The sequence below is a fragment of the Odocoileus virginianus genome, chromosome 3 (assembly GCF_023699985.2).
Source record: "Odocoileus virginianus isolate 20LAN1187 ecotype Illinois chromosome 3, Ovbor_1.2, whole genome shotgun sequence".
Lineage (NCBI taxonomy): Eukaryota > Metazoa > Chordata > Mammalia > Artiodactyla > Cervidae > Odocoileus > Odocoileus virginianus.
In genome coordinates, this window is record NC_069676.1 from 67122744 (window position 1) to 67144133 (window position 21390).

Here is a 21390-nt window from a genome sequence, read left to right on the forward strand (position 1 = left end):
CTAGACTGTTGTCCCAACACCACCTATAGAATAATCTTTTTTCCCACAAGCATTGAAATGACGTATCAAATTCTCGTGGATATTTGGTTCTCTTTATAAACTATATGATTGCATTGATCTATCTGCCCTAGAGTCTTTTAAATACTTTTATAATGTGAGATGACTTTTCGGTAAGTTTTACTATCTATACAGGTAAGTTTCCGCATTTTCCCCACACCACTCCTGTCATTCCTCTTTACTTATTTTAATTAACCTGGATTTTTTTTTCATGGTTATTCTTTTATCATCTATATTCTTCCATATATTTAGTTTGGGATCATTTAGGTTCTTCTCTCTACCCACCCTAGCCCCTAAAAAATATGCTGATGGTATTTTAATGAGATTGTCTTGAATTTAGATGAATTCAAGGAGAACTGAAGTTGTCTTGGATAGAGACTTTCTATACTCATTAGAAAAGACCATGATGCCAGGAAAGATTGAGGGCAGGGGGAGAAGGTGCAAAAGAGGACAAGATGGTTGGATGGCATCATCAATTCAGTGGACATGGTCTGAGCAAACTCCAGGAGACAGTGAAGGACAGGGAAGCCTGGCGTGCTGCAGCCCATGGGGTCTCAGAGTCGGGCACGACTTTCAACTGAACCACAACAACTAAAGCAAGCTATGTCTCTCCCTCTGCTTGTCTTCCTTTTATGTCCATTTGTAAAGTCATATGGCTTCCTTCACATAGATCCCATCAATGCTCAGTTTTAAAAAGGTTCTACTGGGAAATCGCCATTAAGGTAAAGTGTGGGACACACTCGGTTTGGCATCAAAGATAGGCCCTTAAGCGCTACAGAAACCACTCCATCCCATCTGCTCCCAACTCTGGGCCTAAGCCAAGAGGTCGCTTCCCTCTTTGAAGTGGGAATGGGCCCATCAATTAACCAGTGGGCACTTGATGTCACTCACCTGATCCCCAGTCCTGTGCTAGAAATATAGGACAGACTCCATCTTCAAACAGCTTTGATGCTGTCTAAAGAGACAAATGGCACTTAAGAATGACATTCCATATTGATCTATGTGATATGGCCTGTGTTTTGATGGAAAATACAGAAGAGGCCTGTAACAGTCAGGAAAGATTTCAGGAAGAGGACAAAAACTGAACTGGGCATTGGCCTGTGGTTACCTTTTAAAAAATATTTATCTATTTGGGTGTGTCAGATCTTTGTTGCAGCACACTGGCTTCTCTCATTGTGGCTCATAGTGTGAGCCACACTTGTAGGCTCCAGAGTGTGCAGGCTCAATAGTCGTGGTGCACAGACTCTAGAGTGCATGGGCTCAGTTGCCTAATGACGTGTGGGATCTTAGGTCCCTGAACAGAGATCAAACCCATTGTCCTCAGCATTGGAAGGTGAATTCTTAACCACTGGACCACCAGGGAAGTCCCTGTGGTTACCATTTAAACAAATAAAGAAGAGGAAGGAAGCACACTATAAGCAATAAAATCACCCCACACCTACCATGAATCACATAGATATTGGGTTAGGCAGATGAAGAGGAGGTTATGTGCTCAACAAATAGTTTTACACATTCACTATAACCCAGCTCTGTGTTTGGTGCTAGAAAAACAAGACGAATAAGACTGACCCTGGCCTTGAGGAGCTTGTGAACAAGGGAGTTCAGTTCAGTTCAGTTCAGTCGCTCAGTCGTGTCCGACTCTTTGTGACCCCATGAACCGCAGCACGCCAGGCCTCCCTTGTCCATCACCAATTCCCAGAGTTTATTCAAACTCATGTCCATCGAGTTGGTGATGCCATCCAGCCATCTCATCCTCTGTCGCCCCCTTCTCCTCCTGACCCCAATCCCTCCCAGCATCAGGGTCTTCTCCAATGAGTCAACTCTTCGCATGAGGTGGCCAAAGTATTGGAGTTCCACCTAGAGGAGAACATAGGCAAAACAGTCTCTGACATAAATCACAGCAGGATCCTCTATGACCCACCTCCCAGAATATTGGAAATAAAAGCAAAAATAAACAAATGGGACCTAATGAAACTTAAAAGCTTTTGTACAACAAAGGAAACTATAAGTAAGGTGAAATGACAGCCCTCAGATTGGGAGAAAATAATAGCAAATGAAGAAACAGACAAAGGATTAATCTCAAAAATATACAAGCAACTCCTTCAGCTCAACTCCAGAAAAATAAATGACCCAATCAAAACATGGGCCAAAGAACTAAACAGACATTTCTCCAAAGAAGACCTACAGATGGCTAACAAACACATGAAAAGATGCTCAACATCACTCGTTATCAGAGAAATACAAATCAAAACCACAGTGAGGTACCATTACACGCCAGTCAGGATGGCTGCTATCCAAAAGTCTACAAGCAATAAATGCTGGAGGGGGTGTGGAGAAAAGGGAACCCTTTTACACTGTTGGTGGGAATGCAAACTAGTACAGCCACTATGGAGAACAGTGTGGAGATTTCTTAAAAAACTGGAAATAGAACTGCCATATGACCCAGCAATCCCACTTCTGGGCATACACGCTGAGGAAACCAGATCTGAAAGAGACACGTGCACCCCAATGTTCATCGCAGCACTGTTTATAATAGCCAGGACATGGAAGCAACCTAGATGCCCATCAGCAGACAAATGGATAAGGAAGCTATGATACATATACACCATGGAATATTACTCAGCCATTAAAAGGAATTCATTTGAATCAGTTCTAATGAGATGGATGAAACTGGAGCCCATTATACAGAGAGATAAAGCCAGAAAGATAAAGAACATTACAGCATACTAACACATATATATGGAATTTAGAAAGATGGTAATGATAACCCTATATGCAAAACAGAAAAAGAGACACAGATGTACAGAACAGACTTTTGGACTCTGTGGGAGAAGGCGAGGGTAGGATGTTTCGAAAGAACAGCATATGAAACAGATCACCAGCCCAGGTGGGATGCTTGAGACAAGTGCTCCGGCCTGGTGCACTGGGAAGACCCAGAGGAATCGGGTGGAGAGGGAGGTGGGAGGGGGAATCAGGATGGGAAATACATGTAACTCCATGGCTGATTCATGTCAATGTATGACAAAACCCACTGAAATGTTGTGAAGTAATTAGCCTCCAACTAATAAAAATAAATGAAAAAAAAAAAAAAAACAAAGTATTGGAGTTTCAGCATCAGTCCTTCCAATGAACACCCAGGACTGATCTCTTTAGGATGGACTGGTTGGATCTCCTTGCAGTCCAAGGGACTCTCAAGAGTCTTCTCCAACACCACAGTTCAAAAGCATCAATTTTTCGGCACTCAGCTTCCTTCACAGTCCAACTCTCACATCCATACATGACCACTGGAAAAACCATATCCTTGATTAGATAGACCTTTGTTGGCAAAGTAATGTCTCTGCTTTTTAATATGCTGTCTAGGTTGGTCATAACCTTCCTTCCAAGTAGTAAGCATCTTTTAATTTCATGGCTGCAATCACCATCTGCAGTGATTTTGGAGCCCAAAAAATAGTCTGACACTGTTTCCACTGTTTCCCCATCTATTTGCCATGAAGTGATGGGACCAGATGCCATGATCTTAGTTTTCTGAATGTTGAGCTTTAAGCCAACCTTTTCACTCTCCTCTTTCTCTTTCATCAAGAGGCTTTTTAGTTCCTCTTCACTTTCTGCCATAAGGGTGGTGTCATCTGCATATCTGAGGTTATTGATATTTCTCCTGGCAATCTTGATTTCAGCTTGTGGACAAGCTTGTGAACAAGGGAGACAGACTCTTAAATAAGTTCAGCAGCTGTTGTGATAGAATTCTGTGGAAAGAATAGCAGAGACTCTTAATCTGGTGACTTTGCATCTCCTGGGCAGCCATGGATGGGGATTCAGTGAGTTTGTGAACTCCTGAAATTGTGCAGTGCTAAATTACTTGCATAACCAAAATATTTAGGTTAAGAACCACTGAGGTACAGTGCCACAAAATTCTTGGTTTCTGTGTTTTCATGGTCAGATAAAATATATGTAAAGACACCATTACAAATAGAAAGTAAATAATCCTGGTCTTCCCCCAACTTTGAAGTATTTTAGGAGTTCAGAGGCTGTATTGTCTGTTATGAAAAATGCCCAGCTTTGGGACAGGCAATGAAGTGAAGTGTTAGTCATTCAGTCATGTCTGACTCTTTGCAACCCCATGGACTATAGCCCTCCAGGCTCCTCTGTCCATGGGATTCTCCAGGCAAAAATACTGGAGTGGGTTGCCATTCCTTTCTCCAGGGGATCTTCCCAACCCAGGGATCAAACCCGAGACTCCTGCATTGCAGGTGGATTCTTCCCTGTCTGAACCACCAGGGAAGCTCATGCAGAGTTGGGTTTGAATCCCAGCTCTACAGTTTAATAGCTGTGTAACACTGAGTGAGTTCCATACACATGAAGACTTGATTTCCTCATCTGTAAATTAAAAGTTGAGAATTACAGAACCCCCTCCTCTCTCCTGCCTTATTGTGAGAGCGAGATTAGCTAAGCTGTGTCAGTTACCTGGATCTGAGCAGGTCTTCATAGCCTGCCCCTTCCTTCTACTTTCACACTTCAGAGGAAGCTGGGCATTGTGGACTGAGCTTATGAGAAGGAGGAATTTGAGCCAGGCCTAGAAGGGATGGAGAGGAGGAGGGGAAAAGAACCGACATTTCAGACCAGTTGACAGAGTAGATGAAAGGAAAAGAGCAAGAAAAGTCAACTCTTATGTTGCAAAGAATCAGTCCATTGCAGCCAGGTTGAACAGGTCTTAATTTCCAAACTAAGCAGTTTGAACTTTATCCTATAAACTATGGGAGCCACTGGAGGGTTTGGGACAAGGAAGTCAGTCCCATGGTGAGGTGGCTTTTGGCCCAACCTTTGCTCATTTGAATTCATATCATGAATTCCAAGATACCCAGGAAAACAATTTTAAAAATAAAATTGTAATGTGGACTAAGGCAATGCTTCTCACCTCAGGATCTTGTTAAATAGCAGATTCTGATTCACTGGATCATTGAGATTCTGCATTTCTAACAAGCACTCAGGTGATGTTGATGTTGTTTATCCATGAACCTCACCTTGAGTAGCCAAGGGCTAACATATTTTGGCTTGCTGTCTTTATTACTAATTATTATTCTTGCAACACATGTTGACTGAGTAGCTATTCTGTGTCAGGCACTGTGTAAGGCCCTGAGTAGAAAGAGAAGAATTAGACATGAACTCCCTTTTCTAGAAGCTCACAGTCTAATCTTAAATGAGGCATAGCCCTAAGCAACTGTAATTCAAGATAGAGAGTGATAAATGCCATATTTTAGCTTCAGATAAAATACTATGACAGTTTAGTGAAGAGAAAGATTGTTCCAGTTGAGGGGGAAATTGCCTAGTGCTTAAAGAAATGAATAGAAGCTTCTTTTTCTTATTATTAAGCAATGAGTAAGAACCTAGACTTTAGAGTTAGATTTTAATCCTAACTCTACCTCTCACTAGACATGTGACTTCATTAATCTTTTAAACCTCAGTTTCCTCATCCATAGAATGAAATATAATAATAGCAATGCTTCTGGAAGGATTGGATGAGAGAATGTTTTTAAACATAGTACCTAATAACTGGTTCTTAGTTCATTATAAATGGTGCCTCTGGTGATTATTATTGTTTTCAACATTTTCTTTAAAACTTAACATGCGTCTGTTTGGCCCTGAGGATATTGTATTTGTTGGACAATTTTGTGATCTCTTTCCAGGGTTAAGTGGCAAAGAAAATGGAAAAACCTCGAAGGGAATTTCCAAATCCAAGGAAACCTCCTTCTCAAAGCCAGTGCTAAAAGAATTAGTAACTAGTCTTTTGACATTTTTTGTTTGTTTGTTTTTATTGGGCAAACTGCGCTGGGAAGACTTGGCTTGGCTGAAGGTGTAACCAAATGCTCCTAATAACAGCCCCATTGAAAGGGAGTTCCACTCTATTTACAAGTTGATCAAAATGGTTTTACCACCCACTGGCTCCCTTGAGGTCATCTGCTTGTGTGATGCTGACTATGAAATAAGTCAAATCAAATTTATAATCCTAGAGACCCAGATTTTCAGAAATCAGAAGGATGTTACCACCCAGCCCTGGGGGGACCAGACAAATGTTGCTCTGCGTCTCTCTATGCCTTGGTGCAGTCCCCACCCGCTGGTCATTCCTTAAACCAATATTTAATGACGAAATATTACAGGGTCCATAGTAAGAGAATAAGGCACATTAGGGGACCACAGACACATCAGGAACTAACAGAGGAGGCTGCTGGGCTTAACAACAAAAGGTCTCATTTCAATCCCCCTCCCCCCCTTACCTGTAGAGAGCCTTGAACAAGTGCTGCCTTCTAGTTACAGCTCTGTTTCTTCATCTGAAAAGTACGGATAATCCCACTTTGCTCATAGAACTGTCATGTGGATTATATTTAAATAGAACATTTAAAAAGTATCTTTTGGTTCATTTTTTTGTCTTTTAAATAATATTCATTGGATTTTTCCCAATTAACAAAAGTAATTCATGTTTGTGGAGAAAATGTTGGAAAACACCAGAAAATAAAAATTCACCCGTAATTTCAACACCAAAGGATAAACACAGTTGATGTCTCCTTTCGTCTATTTTTCCTGTCCCTTATACACATCAGCATGTGTATTTTGTTTCCCCATGAATTGTACTGGAAGTGATTAACATCCTCTCTAAGGGCTTCCTGGATTCATATTCAAACTCTGCCCCCATTAGCTCTGTGGCTTGGAGCTAGTTCCGTTCCCTCAAGAGTAATAGTCGTGGCCTCCAGTGAGTGCCCTTAGGTTGGACCCCCAGACACCAAGGAGTCCAAGAGGGCAGAATGGCCCCCCTAGAGCCATGCAGGGTGCAGTCATGCTGAACTGTCTTAGGAACAGAGATGGTTGAAGGAGTAAAAAAGGGTGTAAAGATGGTTGGGCATTTGGCCAGTGATTGACACAGGAGTTGTTATTGTTGTTGTTGTTTAGTCACTCTGTCATGTCCAAGTCCTTTGTGACCCCATGGACTGTAGCCCATCAGGCTCCTCTGTCCCTGGGATTTCCCAGGCAGAATGCTGGAGTGGGTTGCCATTTCCTTCCCCAGGGGATCTTCATAGTAGCTACTATTCCACAAACAAACCTTGTGGTTTTGAAGAGTGGGGATTCACTGTTCAGATTCATTGAATAGCACCTTAAGGATGACCCACCTGGATCACGGTCCAGCCAAGAAGTACTTCTCCTTGTGCTGATCCTGCTTCACTTTAGCTTTTGGATCCCTGGACTTCACCATCCCTCTAAGTCACCCCTCAGCAGGCAAAGCCCAGGTGATATGAGTGGGCTCACTGCACCATCTGCTTGCTGCTTTACCCCTTTCCTCTCAAGTTCTACCTCTTACTTGCCCCACCCAGATGTGAAGCTTTCAGCCCCTCCAAGCCCTTTCAGAGGCGTTGTCTCTTCTGATCTGTTTAAAAAACCTCAGTAAGAGACTAGCAAGCGGCATCCTAGTGGGGCCATGGGGCCTCCTGCAAGTGGTTTCCCAGAGCTGTGCCCACAGTTGCTGCTCAAAATGACTACAGATCCGAGTGATGTACAAGATACCTTGAAATGCGAGCCAGAGATGGCACCAAAAAACTGAATCACATATTCAGTCAGTCAATCAGTACACAAATATTTATTTAGCACTATTATGTGCCAGGGGCTGGGTTCTCTAGTGAGGAAATATTCCCTGTTCACTTCTCTTTCAATCCTTCAGGTCCTCAAAGAGGAATGAATGTCCCTCAGTTTAAGGCCAGCAAGTCTTCAACACCCCTCAACCCGAGCTAATCTCCCTCTTTGAAAAAGAGAGGAGGCTCAGACACACTACACTATGGAACTATCCAGAGCTACAAACAACGTTTTCTCTTCATCTTCTTTTTCTCTGCCATTGCATTTTGTTTATAGCAAATAATGCAGGCTTTTAAACAGTAGTAAAAAGCTTTCTTTAAAAAAAAAATTAGATACCAAAAGTGAGTTGATTTAGAGAAAAGCATTAAGTAATCGATGGTCCAAGGAGTAGAGTGACTGATGCTTAGCAAGCTCTAGACTTGAGATGGGTGAGGCTTAAACCTTTGAGGGTTGCTGACCCCATCAAGCCCATGATAGCTATGGATTCTCCCCCAGAAAGTTGCATGAATATCACATACAGTCTCATCAAGCTCCAGAACCCCCTGGAGCCTTATCCCTGGGCCTGCACTGGAAAGAGCAGCAGGGTGAGAGTCCTGACGCCTGCTCTGCCCAGGAGATCTCATCTTCATCTCCATTTCCTTCATCCTGGTGGCAGTGGTGCTGGCAGTAGGAACAGTAGTTGTGTTTGCAGCAGTCGAGTAGCTGTACTTGTTGAGTACTTTCAACATGCCAAGCACTTACCAAGCCTAAGCTCAACTCATCCATTCAGAAAAGAGTTATCACCATTCCTGTTTTCCGAGAAACAGAGCTCAAGCAGCTTCTCCAAGTTCACCCAGCTAAGAAGTCAGGGTCAGCACTTGAACCCAGGTGTACCTGCCTGTGTTAGCTGAACAGGTCCTTAACCACTGAGCTCCACTGTCTTGATAAATGGTGTGGGTTTTTTTTGTTTGTTTGTTTGTTTGTTTTGGATCAACTGAAGGACATTTGAACAGGTTTTGGCCCTCGTACTGCCATTCACCAGCCAAGTGACCTTGTACAAGTCACTCACCCTGACTGACCTTCCTTTAAGGAAAAGGGTTTCCCAGTTCTGCCAAGCCATGACGCTAACACGCAGGGCTAAGGCACATGGGAACTTTTCATGGGCAGGAGATGTGGAGCCAGGCTCAAGGACATGCACTGAGAGTTGGTAACCCTGGCAAAGAGCAGACACCGGCCTTTCTTCCAGCAGAGAGAGCAGGCGTCCAGGAACCTACATTTCCCATTGATATGTGCTCCCTCTTTTAGCATCTTCATGCTCGTTGCTCAGCTGTGGCTGACTCTTTGCGACCTCTTTGACTATAGCCTGCCAGTTCCTCTGCCCAAGGGCTTTTCCAAGAAAGAATACTGGAGTGGGTTGCCCTTTGCTTCTCCAGGGGATCTTCCAAATGAGCCAGGGCTGGAATCTACGTCTCCTGTGTCTCCTGCATTGCAGGCAGATTCTTTATCCACTGAGCCATCAGGGAAGCCCCTTGGCATCTTCATTGGCGCCCAAAGGTCTATTTTTGTGCCCAGAGAAAAAAGGATTCCTGTCACCAACATGCTCTCATGCCTGAGGAGGCTTGGCACCTTCCCTAATTAATGAGGGCTCTTGGCTCCCACCAGGGCATGCTGGTCTTGCAAACAGAGCCCCTAATCCCGATGGCTACTGCGCTGCTGGCAGGAGAGAGAGGAAGGAAGGGGCCGAAGTATGTGTGGAATCCGAGGCGCTGGCAGTCCAGTCCCTGACCCGCACTGCCCCTCTGTGGTGGGTCTGGAGAAGCAGGGATGGGCAGGGCTTCTAGCGCTAGCTTCATAGAGACTGTGAGTGATACGGCTGGACAGGACTTGGATCAAACCATCAACTAAAGGAGGGAAACTGCAGTCAAATTATTAGGTACCGAACCTGAAACTAACATAATATTGTCCATCAACTTTATTTCAGTAAAATAAATAAATACATTTTTAAAGGAGGGAAACTGAGGCCCAAAAATGGAAAGCAACTGACCCAAAATGATACATCAAGTTAACAAACATCGATTTCCTATAATTAGATTTCTAGCCCAATGAGTGGTTTATAGGAATAATTATCATTTGGTTAATTAACATTAATGCAGAGTTGATATAGGTGGCAGGAACCTGGTACCCAGCATGCTAATAAGAGCTTTTCGTGTTTTGTTTAATCCTCAAAACAACCCAGGGAAGGTGATACTCTTATTAGACCCATTTTACTGATGAGGGAACTGAAGCTTAGGGATAGTACGAAGCTTGCCCAAGGTCACGGGTCTGATGAGAGAAGAGTCAAAATCTGATGAGAAAAGGGCAGTCCCTGCCAGAAGTCACTGAGGGTGAGAGCCATTCTGGTCACTGGAGGACAGAATAAAGGAGAACGCAAATGGAACAAGAGGGCGGGCAAGGTCATTATTCAGCTCCCAGATGCACGACGATTAAAAACTGACCACGCCACAAAGTTGTGGAGATGTAGGGAAAATAGCACGCTTATTACGCAGTCAATGGGATAGTAAATTGATACAGCCAGTCAGAAGGCGGTTTGGCTAGCTGTCAGGACCTAAATGTGGAATCCACCCAGTGCTTCCTGATTAAGAATGTTACCCTGCAGAAACACTCAAGTGTGCAAAAACACAAGATGCACGAGGCTTTTCATTGCTGCAGTTTGCAGTAGCCCAAAATTTAAAGGCACTTATTTGACTACTATCAGGAAAGAGTTAAGTGAACTACTATATATCCAGACAGCAGGATGTAATGTTGTGACATGAGGAAATGTCTTTTATATATTCTAAGTGAAGAAATAAATTTGGGGAAAGGTATGTGTATGACCCCATTTTAAAAATCCACCTGAAATGATAAAAACAGAACTGTTAACTTTGGTCCTATCTACTTGAGAAATAATTTTCACTCTATATTGTATAGATTTTTTTGTAGTGTGTAATTTAGCAGGTGTCGCTTTTTTAATGTGACAGGTTATTTAGTAGAAGTTTAAGTAATTTATAATATTTGTTACTTTCAGGTATACAACAAGGTGATTTGTTTATATATATATTCTTTTTCAATTCTGTTACATTATAGTTTATTACAATCTATTGAATATAGTTCCCTGTGCTATACAGTAAATCCTTGTTGTTTATTTATTTTATATACGGTAGTGTGGATTTGTAAGTCCCCTACTCCCAATGTATCCCTCCCCTGCTTCCCATTTAATAACCATAAGTTTGTTTTCTATGTCTGTGAGTCTGCTTCTGTTTTGTAAATAAGCTCATTTGTTATTTTTTTATTTGACTGCTCTGGGTCTTAGTTGTGGCATGCAGGTGCTTTAGTTGCAGCACGTGGGATCCAACTCCCCCGACCTGGGATCAGACCCGAGCCCCCTGCATTGACAGTGCAGAGTCTTAACCACTGTATCACCAAGGAAGTCCCATTTGTGTCATATTTTAGATTCCACATATAAGTGATACCATATGGTGTTTGTCTTTCTCTTTTTGACTTATTTCACCTAATATGATCATCTCTAGGTCCAACCATGTTGCTGCAAATGGCATCATTTCATTTTGTTAATGACTGAGTAATATTCCTCTGTGTGTGTGTGTATGCGTGTGCATGTGCACCCACATTTTCTTCATCCATTCATCTGGTGATGGACACTTGAGTTGCTTCCATGTCTTGACTCTTGTAAACAGTGCTGCTGTGAACATTGGGGTGCAGGTATCTCTTTGAATTATAGTTTTCATCTTTTCCAGATATATGCCTAGAAATAGGATTGCTGAATCATGTGGAAACTGTATTTTTAGCTTTGTGAAGATGTGTGTATTCTGTGTTAGTCACTCAGTCGTGTCCAACTCTTTGCGGCCCACCAGGCTCCTCTGTCTATGCGATTTCGCAGGCAAGAATACTGGAGTGGGTTACCATTTCCTTCTCCAGGGGATCTTCCTGACCCAGGAATTGAACCTGGGTCTCCTGCGTTGCAGGCAGATTCTTTACCATCTGAGCCACCAGGGAAACCCTCTTTTTGAGGATGTGAGGTTTTTTTAATAGTCTTAATTTTTTAGAGCAGTTCTAAGTTCACATCCAAATTGACAGGAAGGTACTGTGGTGAACCTCTATTGACACATAATCGCCTTAAGTCCACAGTTTACATTAGGGATCAATCTTAGTGGTATACAGTTTATGGGTTTGGACAAATGTATAATGACATATATCCACCAATATAGTATCACACCAAAAATTTCACTGCCCTAAAAATTCTCTGTGCTCCCCCTATTCATTCTCCATTGTGTCACTTTTATAATAAAAATATAAAATATTAATAAAATGTAATAAAATTATTCTTTTTCTGGAATGGAAAAGAAATAAAGATAAGGTTTCTGCCCAGAAGGAGTTTACAGACTGGGTGGCAAACAAGGACTTATCCAGGCCTGGGATGGCTCAGCAACATTAACAGATAAACAATAAAATAACAGAATAAGACCTGATTGTATATGTTCTGACAGATATAGAATAAAGGAGTCACTCTGAGTCAGGTAGGGTTAATCAGCAGAGTTCCTGGAGGATGGCAATGAATGGGCCAGGATATAAAGTATATTTGGAAAATGGCCACCAGTTATCAATTTTCAAGGTGCCAGACCCCATATCACATATTTTAACATGGATATTTTCATGTATTCAGAATAATCCTATGAGGCAGATGTTATCCCCAATTTATGGATAAGAAAATTTAGCCTGAGAGAGCCGGTTAACTTTTCAAAAGTCAAACAGCCAATACTTCAAAAAAAGGGATGCAAACTCTGAGCTCAAGTCACCAGGCCACATTGCCTAAATTGACTAAAGGCAAAGAATGACCTTCTTCTCAGAGGAATAGGCATCTCAGGGAGCCCAAGCTCAAACTGTGGCTGTAAGTGAATGCCATGAGAAAATCAACATCACCCCCCTTCCCTTTGGATGAACACATCTCAGCCCACTGGTCCTTGGAGAGTGCTTTGTAAGAAAATAAAGACCAAGTTCCAGCCCATCTTTAACCCTAACAAGGTGCTTTCAGTGTGATGCAGGTGGAGAAGAACATAGGAAGAAATGCCGTAGGGCACAGAAGGAGAGAATGGCATTTATGCCCCTATCATAATACTATGTGTGTTCCGGTGCAATAAACTGCCTCCTCACAAGCCTGTGGGCTGCCACAGGGCAGAAACACCCCTAATTGTATCCCCACAGGTTGGCCTCCTGCCTGGCACTTAGCAGAGCTCCATATTTGTGGAATGAATGAATGAACAAATGAAAGAATGAGTGTATAAAAATGTAAAAAGCTACCACTCATATGCTAGTGTCCTGATTCATAATATGGGACCAACTATAGTCCGTTCATCTAGAGATTATTGTGATCATTAAACAGGTGAATGGTGTAAAAGGTTTAGTGTAGGATGTGCATAAAGCACACACAATGTGACTGATGGTTCTAATGAATATTAGCTATTAGTATTATTGTAATTTGTGTATCCTTTAAAAGCTGATCCTTCAGGATACACCCCCTTTAGGCCATTTTGCTATCATCTTCAAAGGGCTGGCAAGCAGAGTTACAAATCTGTCTTCAGCAAGGATGCTCTCCTGCTCTGGACCATCCCCACCTTTGCCACAATTGTCTGTGCCCCCCCAGCTCAATCCCAGGCCTTAACATGTCCTTATGGATGGTGTGCCTACCTGTGCACATGCTCACTAGCATTTACCCTCCAGAGTAATGCACAAGGTTTCCAAGTGTTAGCTCCCTCTCTCCACTTCCCAGATTTATTCTTCAGTTTCCCATTTTTGTCAAGACCATTTTAACTCTTCCCTTTAGACTCTGTGACAGAAGCAAGACCATCCACATGGGCAGAAACAACTCACCCCATCATGGATACTAGGTGTTCACATGTCATATTTGCATCTTCACTGGAGCCTTCTATCCAAAGGATAATCTTGGACAGTCAGTTCGGTCGCTCAGTCGCGTTCAACTCTTTGCGACCCCATGGACTGCAGCATGCCAGGCTTCCCTGTCCATCACCAACTCAGAGCTTTCTCAATCTCACGTCCATCGAGTCGGTGATGCCAACAGTGGGACAAAAACCCAACGGTGCAGACCTTATCACGAATCAGACCACGAGGTGGCGCCCTCATTGGCCTCACCTAGCCCTAAACCAGAATTGAGAAGTCAGCGTACTTATAGTTAACACTAGATGGCACTAGTGGTAAAGAACCCGCCTGCCAATGTAGGCGACGTAGCAGACGCGGGTTTGATCCCTGGGTCGGGGAAGATACCCTGGAGGATGGCATGGCAACCCACTCTAGTGTTCTTGCCTGGAGAATCGTATGGGCAGAGGAGCCTGGTGAGCTACAGTCCATAGGCTCACAGAGAGTCAGTCACGACGGAAGCAGCTTGGCGCGCACACAACAAGTATGGATAACCCTCTTTCCAAGTTTAATCCCTCTCTGATTTAACCCTGCACCAGGAACCTGGCCAGCCACCATCCCTGCATCTTCAAGCAGAGAATCAGGAGGCTCCCTGTAACAACAAGCCAGAGCTCGATAATCAAGAAGGTCAAGTGCTGCAGGGGGGAAACTCAAGTGCAATCCAAAATAGGGATTCTTATGGCATCTATGCAACAACTGTGGGATCTTCAGCCACTTTCTGGGTCTCAGTGTCTCCATGGATCAAGTGAGGAAGTTGGATTTCGAGATTTGCTAAGATTTCTCCCACTCATACACTCTTCCTTCAAATGGATTCAAAGGTGATCCCAAAGACCAGGCTCTTAGGAAGCTCACAGTGTAACAAAGGAGGTTAAGACAGGAATACGAAAGTCACTGTGCTGCAGGTGGAGTGGCTGGCTTATGGACATGGTTTGAAGTTACAGAATGTTCTGTGAAGTATAATTGCATTTTTAAAACATTTACATATGTATATACAACAAATATATTCATTTACATATGTATATGTATATACAACATTTACGTGTACATATGCAAACATTTATGTATGTATTTACATGTGTAGTGTATACAACAGGAAAAAAATCTGGAACTTTATATACCAAAATGTGGTATCTCTGCATTGTGGGTTTACTTGTGCTTTTAAAATATTTTTTCTTTTCTTTTTGCTTTTTAATACTTCTCATTTTTCCACAAAAGGAAATTAATAGCATTCAAAACAAACAAACAAACAAGCAAAAATGTTTCATATTCAAACAGAATTGAGTTTAAATCCCAGCTATATTACAAACATGCTATGTGGCCCAGGGCAAGTCATTTAACCTCTCCAAGTCTCAGTTGCCTTGTATTTAAAATGGAAATAGTTTTGAACTTAATTTTGCACTAATGCTTTTGGACCTCAATTCAGACACATGAGTTAGTCATGCTTCTCAGCTATCAGCACCCCATCATCATAGGTCTAAGTCTGGCGTCTCTCTTATTTTATTGATTTATTTCCTTTTATTCCTATCCCCTATTCCCCTTTCCCTCTGCCTCACCCTTAGACACCCATTTTGCATTTGATATGTATTTTTTAACTTGAAAGTGTTTTTGCAAATGAGCTTGGTTGTTTGGTGTGTTACTTGAAAGATGTTATGTTATAAAGCTCATTCTGTTTCTTATTTTTTTTTTAACAAAGGACAAGGTATTTGAGATCTTTCCATATTGCTATTTGGACTTTTAGGTACTGTGTAATTGCTCTGCTATGCATGTTCCAAACTCTACTTTTCCATAACTCCCAGTGTGGGGCACCCAGGTGTTTTCCAACTCTGTCACCATAAGCACCATAAACACCATCACCCTGAGCATAGTCACACATGGCCCCTGATGACCTGTGTGAAAATTCTTTCACACCCCTGCCCTGGAGCAAAATTGCTGGGTCAGGAGGTATCTGTATCCTTAATGGGATCAGGTCTTCATAGCCTGTGCCCACCACCAGCAGGAGACCCTCCATGTTTCCACACCCCTGCCTGAACTTGGCACTATCGAGCTTTCTAATTTTTGCCAATGTAATAAATATGTCCTCTCAATTTGTGGCTTTCACTTTATTTGACTGCCTAATATTTCAAGCACTTTGGCATATGCTCATTAGCCTTCAAGTTTTCTATTTTGTAAATTGCCTGTTCCTTTTCTTTGCCCACCTTTCTACTGGGAATGCTGTCTTTGTCTTGTTGACTTTCAGGAGTCCTGCTGCTACTGCTGCTGCTAAATCACTTCAGTCGTGTGCGACCCCATAGACGGCAGCTCACCAGGCTCCCCTGTCCCTGGGATTCTCCAGGCAAGAACACTGGAGTGGGTTGCCATTTCCTTCTCCTTCTCTTCAGGAGTCCTAATATACTCTAAATACCAATCCCTTGACAGTCTTAAGACATTGTAAATATCTTTTCCGACTCTTGCCCCATAGTTTATCTTTTTGAAGTATGAAGTCCTCTTCCTTCACCTCTCCATCGGTAAGACCGTCATTTACCTTGTCTTCTGTTACCTTATAAAGGTTTACCTTTCACCCTTAGGTCTTTAATACGTCTCATATTTCCCATGGAAATACTTCATGGCATTCTGTGAAGGATAAAAGAGTAGGTGAAGAAGCAACACAGTGCCGCTCCAACAGCTGTCCAAGAGCTGTGTGTGATTGTTATTTTTCTCATTCACGAAGACAGTGGTAAGCGCTATCCTAGGAACGTTATAGATGCAGTTGTTTGAACCCTGTTTAGCTAAATCAGGAAAGATTTTATGGGCGAAGGTGAAGAGATGGAGGTTGGACTTTAGAAAAGCATGTAGGAGTCAAGTGTTTTGAGATGGATAAGGCAGTATTCCAGGTAGAGGAGCTGGCCTGAGCAGGAGATGGGAATACCACCGGTTGACAGTCTGTGGGCAAATCACATGGAAGAGAGGGTCTGACTGCTCACCGATTGTTTGTCTTTCTGCCCGTGCCCACCCCTTCCCCCTGCAGGCTCCCTGTTCTCCACCCTGAAGGCCCCCGACGCCGTGTTCAAGGTGGTCTTCTGGCTGGGCTACTTCAACAGCTGCCTCAACCCCATCATCTACCCGTGCTCCAGCAAGGAGTTCAAGCGCGCCTTCGTGCGCATCCTCGGGTGCCAGTGCCGCGGCCGCCGCCGCCGCCGCCGCCGCCGGCGCCTGGGGGGCTGCGGCTACACCTACCGGCCGTGGACGCGCGGCGGCTCGCTGGAGCGCTCGCAGTCGCGCAAGGACTCGCTGGACGACAGCGGCAGCTGCCTGAGCGGCAGCCAGCGGACCCTGCCCTCGGCCTCGCCGAGCCCCGGCTACCTGGGCCGCGGCGCTCCGCCGCCCGTCGAGCTGTGCGCCTTCCCGGAGTGGAAGGCGCCCGGCGCCCTCCTGAGCCTGCCGGCGCCCGAGCCCCCAGGCCGCCGCGGCCGCCACGACTCGGGTCCGCTCTTCACCTTCAAGCTCCTTGCCGAGCCCGAGAGCCCCGGGACTGACGGGGACGCCGGCCACGAGGCCGCAGCCGACGTGGCCAACGGGCAGCCCGGCTTCAAAAGCAACATGCCCCTGGCGCCCGGGCAGTTTTAGGGTCCCCGCGCACCGCTTCCTTTCCCTGGGGAGCCCATCATCGTGGGGGGAGGGCGGGCGGAGGGGGGAGGGGAGTGTCGGCGCCCGGTAGACTCGGGGCCCCACCGGGAAACGGGGGGAGGGGGGCGGGAGGAGGGGCAGCTGCTTTTCTGGCAGGGGCATGGGTGCCAGGTACGGCGCGGAGAGCTGGGCCGAGCATGCTGAGAGCCTGGGGGACCCGACGGCGGCCGGGATTTCCGTCTCTCTCTCTGTATATATCTAAACGAGTCCCTCTGTACATGTATTTAACTGTGGGGTCACGTGCGTGTGTCTATGCGATGTGCGTGTATCGCGTGTGTGCGTGTGTGGGGCCGCCCGCGACGGGGGCAGGAAGAGTGTGCGTGCGCCCAGGAGGCGCGGGGCGCTGTCTGTCTCCTGATTTCTTACCTCTCAAGCCCCTCCTGTACTTCCTTGAAGGGTGTCACTTGGGCGGGGTTGGAAACAAAAGTCGGACATTAAAGGTCGTTTCTCCTGTGCGGCTTTGAGTGGTTTGTGAATGCGGTGGCAGGTAGGCTCTCTACTTTCCTTTGCCTTCGGGTTCAGGTGTGCCCCTCTCTCCTGGGCTTGTGTGGCCCCGGTTTGTGCCTTTGCTATTCCTGCCTTTAAGGGCTGCACTGATCTAACCCTGTGGCTGAAAGTGACCCCCTGGACTCGTCCCATAAATCCTGCTTGTCTGCTTTTGACCCTTAACAGTTGTAAATCCTCCTGCTGTGGGCAGGATGGGGCAATGCCTGCCCTGGTCCAGATCCCCAGGACCCCGATCCTAGCTGGGGCTACCTAGGTGGGCCTGTCACCTGTGAGGGGATGGGTCCCTTACCTCCTCCAACATCTTTGGACAAAACACTGCATTGTTCACCTGTGCCCATGGAACTGGACAAAGAAAGCCAGAGTGCAGAATTTTCTGGACAAGATAAGGATCCATGTGTGGATACAAGACATGTGGGTGTAAGAACTTTCCTAAGCTCTGCTAACTGAAGAGCCTGCCTGGAAAAGAATCACTGAGGAAAGTTTCGCAGAGAGGAGGAGCATACCTTGAAGAAGGTAACTTCTGTTCTACTCTCAGTGCGGCTTCCAATTTAGTATATGACCTTGAGAAAGTCACATCTCCTCTGGATCTTGGTTTCCCATCTGTGTAATGTCAGGATTGATTCTAAAGTCTTTTCTGCCTCTAAAAGGCACTGGTTTGCTAAAAGAATAAAGGATGGGGAACAAAATAAGGAGCATTCTTCTTCCCTGAAATTGGAAAAAAAAAAAAAAAAAAAAAACCTAAAAAGAAACTCCCTCAATCCCTTTCTCTTCCTGTTTTGCTTTTTTTATATTGCGATTCATTAATTTTTTTAATGGCAGTAGCTTCTTCCAATAATATTAGCACATCATTTATCCTATAGATGATTGAAATAGAAAATGCCTTAAGGAGGGAGGAGCAGTCATTTATTTAGCTGAAAAGTGTTGGGGTATCAGGCATGGCTGGATCCAGGAGCTTAAACAGTACTGCCCACTTGCTCACCGGCTCTTACTCATTGATATAGCTTCCATCTTTTAGCTCTGCTTATCTTTATAAATTTCCCTTGTTTCCTTTCTCCAAATAGCTTTCTCACACCATTCTTATAACTTTAACCCCCTCCCTAAGGAGAAATATGATTCCCCAACATATCTGCCAAAAAGAGAAAAAGGAAAAAATCCTGAGATGCTAGATGTTCTGTATCACAGACCCCTTTGAGACTCTGATGAAAGCTATAGATACACCTTCCAGGGGGGAAAAAATGCATACAAAAAAAAAATTACTACATGTTCATCGAATTTCAAGTGACTCAGCTCTGTTTAATATCCTATGAACTAAGCATGATATTCCAGATTCACTGGTGACTTGAATGAAACTGGATGTTCAGAATTATGTAGGCCAATGCCCTCATCTTAACAGATACAGAGGGTGAGGTAAATAACTTGCCAAGTCACACTAACCTAGAACTAAGACCTGCTGCAACCCTGTCCAGTATGTTTCCCTTCCCTTGAGCTGCCACCCTGGGATTGAGTATATTCTCCAACAAAGAGCAAGTATCTTCCGGCCTCTATAGAAAAAAGGGAGTCTTAGGGAAGGAAGAGCCTGCACCCAATTTCCAGAGAAGAAAGTACCATTTGAGAGAGTCCTCTGGGAATATTTTCGTAGCAACACAAAAATTTCAAACAAGTCTGTCACAGAATCCTCATGCAAGTGTGGCCTGGAGTGAAGTAGGAAAAGGAAGACAGAGCCTCAGCCCCTTGGCCTCCTCCTCCACCTCCTCAGCCCTTTCCCTGGCCTGCCCCAAACACTTAAGGGCTCCACAGCATGAAGTCTGAAGACCACCAGTGAACAGAACTTAGAGTCAACAGGACCTGGGTTCAAGACCTTGGGCAATTTACCTTGCCTCTTCTCATCTGTTTCCGCATCTATCAAATGGACACGATCATCAGAGCCCAGCAGGAAGCACAGAGAATTCAATGAGCTCACTGTGGTGTAAACACTGAACTGTGGATCCCTGGGCAGACGCAAGGTATAATTTGGACCTTGGGTATCTGAAGCCACAGTCACCAAAGGTAATTCATTCCTTGAGTTGCTCAGTTCCAGTGACCTCAGACATGATTGGTGTTTGGAGGCCTCCCAGGCAGCACAAAGTAGCAGTGACAGCCTCATACCTCTTTCCAGAAGGAAGGTTGACCAAGCCATGGCTCACATCCCCAGAGAATGCTAGGTTCCGGATCTGCCCCCAGCCAGGGCCTGCATTACGCTGACCTCTCCAGGAAGCCTCACTGCGGTGTACCCCAGCCAAGGCCACGAGTTCATCGAGAGCCCTTGGGAAGAGCGGGTCCTCTCTGCTCTGACCTCACAACTGGCCACAAAGCAGCCCTACTTTATCATCTCCAGCTACCCAACCACTGCTGGGTCATTTGTCACCCCTGAGGCATGCACAGGGATACATTTTTACAGCAACTAAAGTAAAGAGGCCAGTGGCTTGGCAAGGGCAGTTGTTAATCCTGCAGTTCTGGGCTCAAATCCCACTCCTGCCACAACCTCAGTTTCCTTAACTATAAAACAGTAATAATAATAATAATACTTCATAGAGATATTAGAAAGATCAAATGAGATTATGAGGGTAAAACAACACCGTGCCAGTCACTTGGAAAATATCCAATAAAGGGTAGCTATTCACAGAGTATTAGTTATTCAATTCATTACTTTGATATATGAAGTTTAGAAAATCTGAGTAAAAGGACAAAGAAAAAAAATTCAGTGCTATTCATCAGATGTCAGGGTTTTAGGACTCAGGTCCAACTTGAGGAAAAAGACACGAGTTTATGACAGAGTAAAAGAATTTTGTGTCTTATAGCATGAAGAAACATATTACTCAAAGCAGTGATCGACCCAAACCAAAAGGAAAAGTGAAATTTAATTTAAAAATTATAGAAAATTCTAGAGTGACAAAGCCAGAATATGTGTGTGAGGGAAGCCTGGATGTCTTAGGGATAGTGCATCCCGTGATAAAGGAGTGGGAGGAGGGGACACTGGGCTGCTCTGAACATGTACCTGGGTTCGGGGCCCATCTCCACTGTCTGAACCAGCTACTCAGGCCTGAGATTGATCGCCCTGTGTGAAAAGAGTGGATACAATTAGCACGGACCACATTGGGATAAGACAAAATACAGAAGAGCTTGGCAGACTGGGCATTATTTTTAATATCTATGGGCCACCTCATGTGTACTGAACCTTCTTAAACCAACAGCTCCTTTAAGAGTGATGAAAACCAGAGAAAACTGAGCACAACAGCCCAAATCTCCCAACAGATACATGGATCTCAACAGACTTTACTCCCTTGATATATAGAAGTCGCCAAATCCAGAGAGAAACATACACAGGAGAGGTGGAGCCCTCACGGAGCCCAGCCCGGATGAGAGGTGGCTGAGTCGCCAGGGAATCCCATTTACATGTGTGACAGGATTTGGGGTGGGGGGTGTCTACCACCATCCTCTCCTGGTGAGACCCCAAGTGTCAGGCTTAATCTACCATCTGGGGCATGGAGGTGATAGGTAAGTGCCCTGGGACCTTGGGAGGGGAGTGCATGGGACCTAGGCAAAGTA

General features: G+C 44.5%; 1 protein-coding gene across 1 annotated transcript in view; it reads left to right on the plus strand.

Moving 5' to 3' along the window:
* Positions 1-17753, plus strand: part of ADRA1B (adrenoceptor alpha 1B) — a 60101-nt gene extending 42348 nt beyond the window's left edge. The window contains exon 2 of the mRNA XM_020903313.2: positions 16640-17753. Coding sequence (XP_020758972.2) covers positions 16640-17238 — 599 coding nt within the window. The 3' untranslated portion in view covers positions 17239-17753. The remainder of the gene's footprint in view (positions 1-16639) is intronic.
* The last annotated feature ends 3637 nt before the right edge of the window (positions 17754-21390 follow it).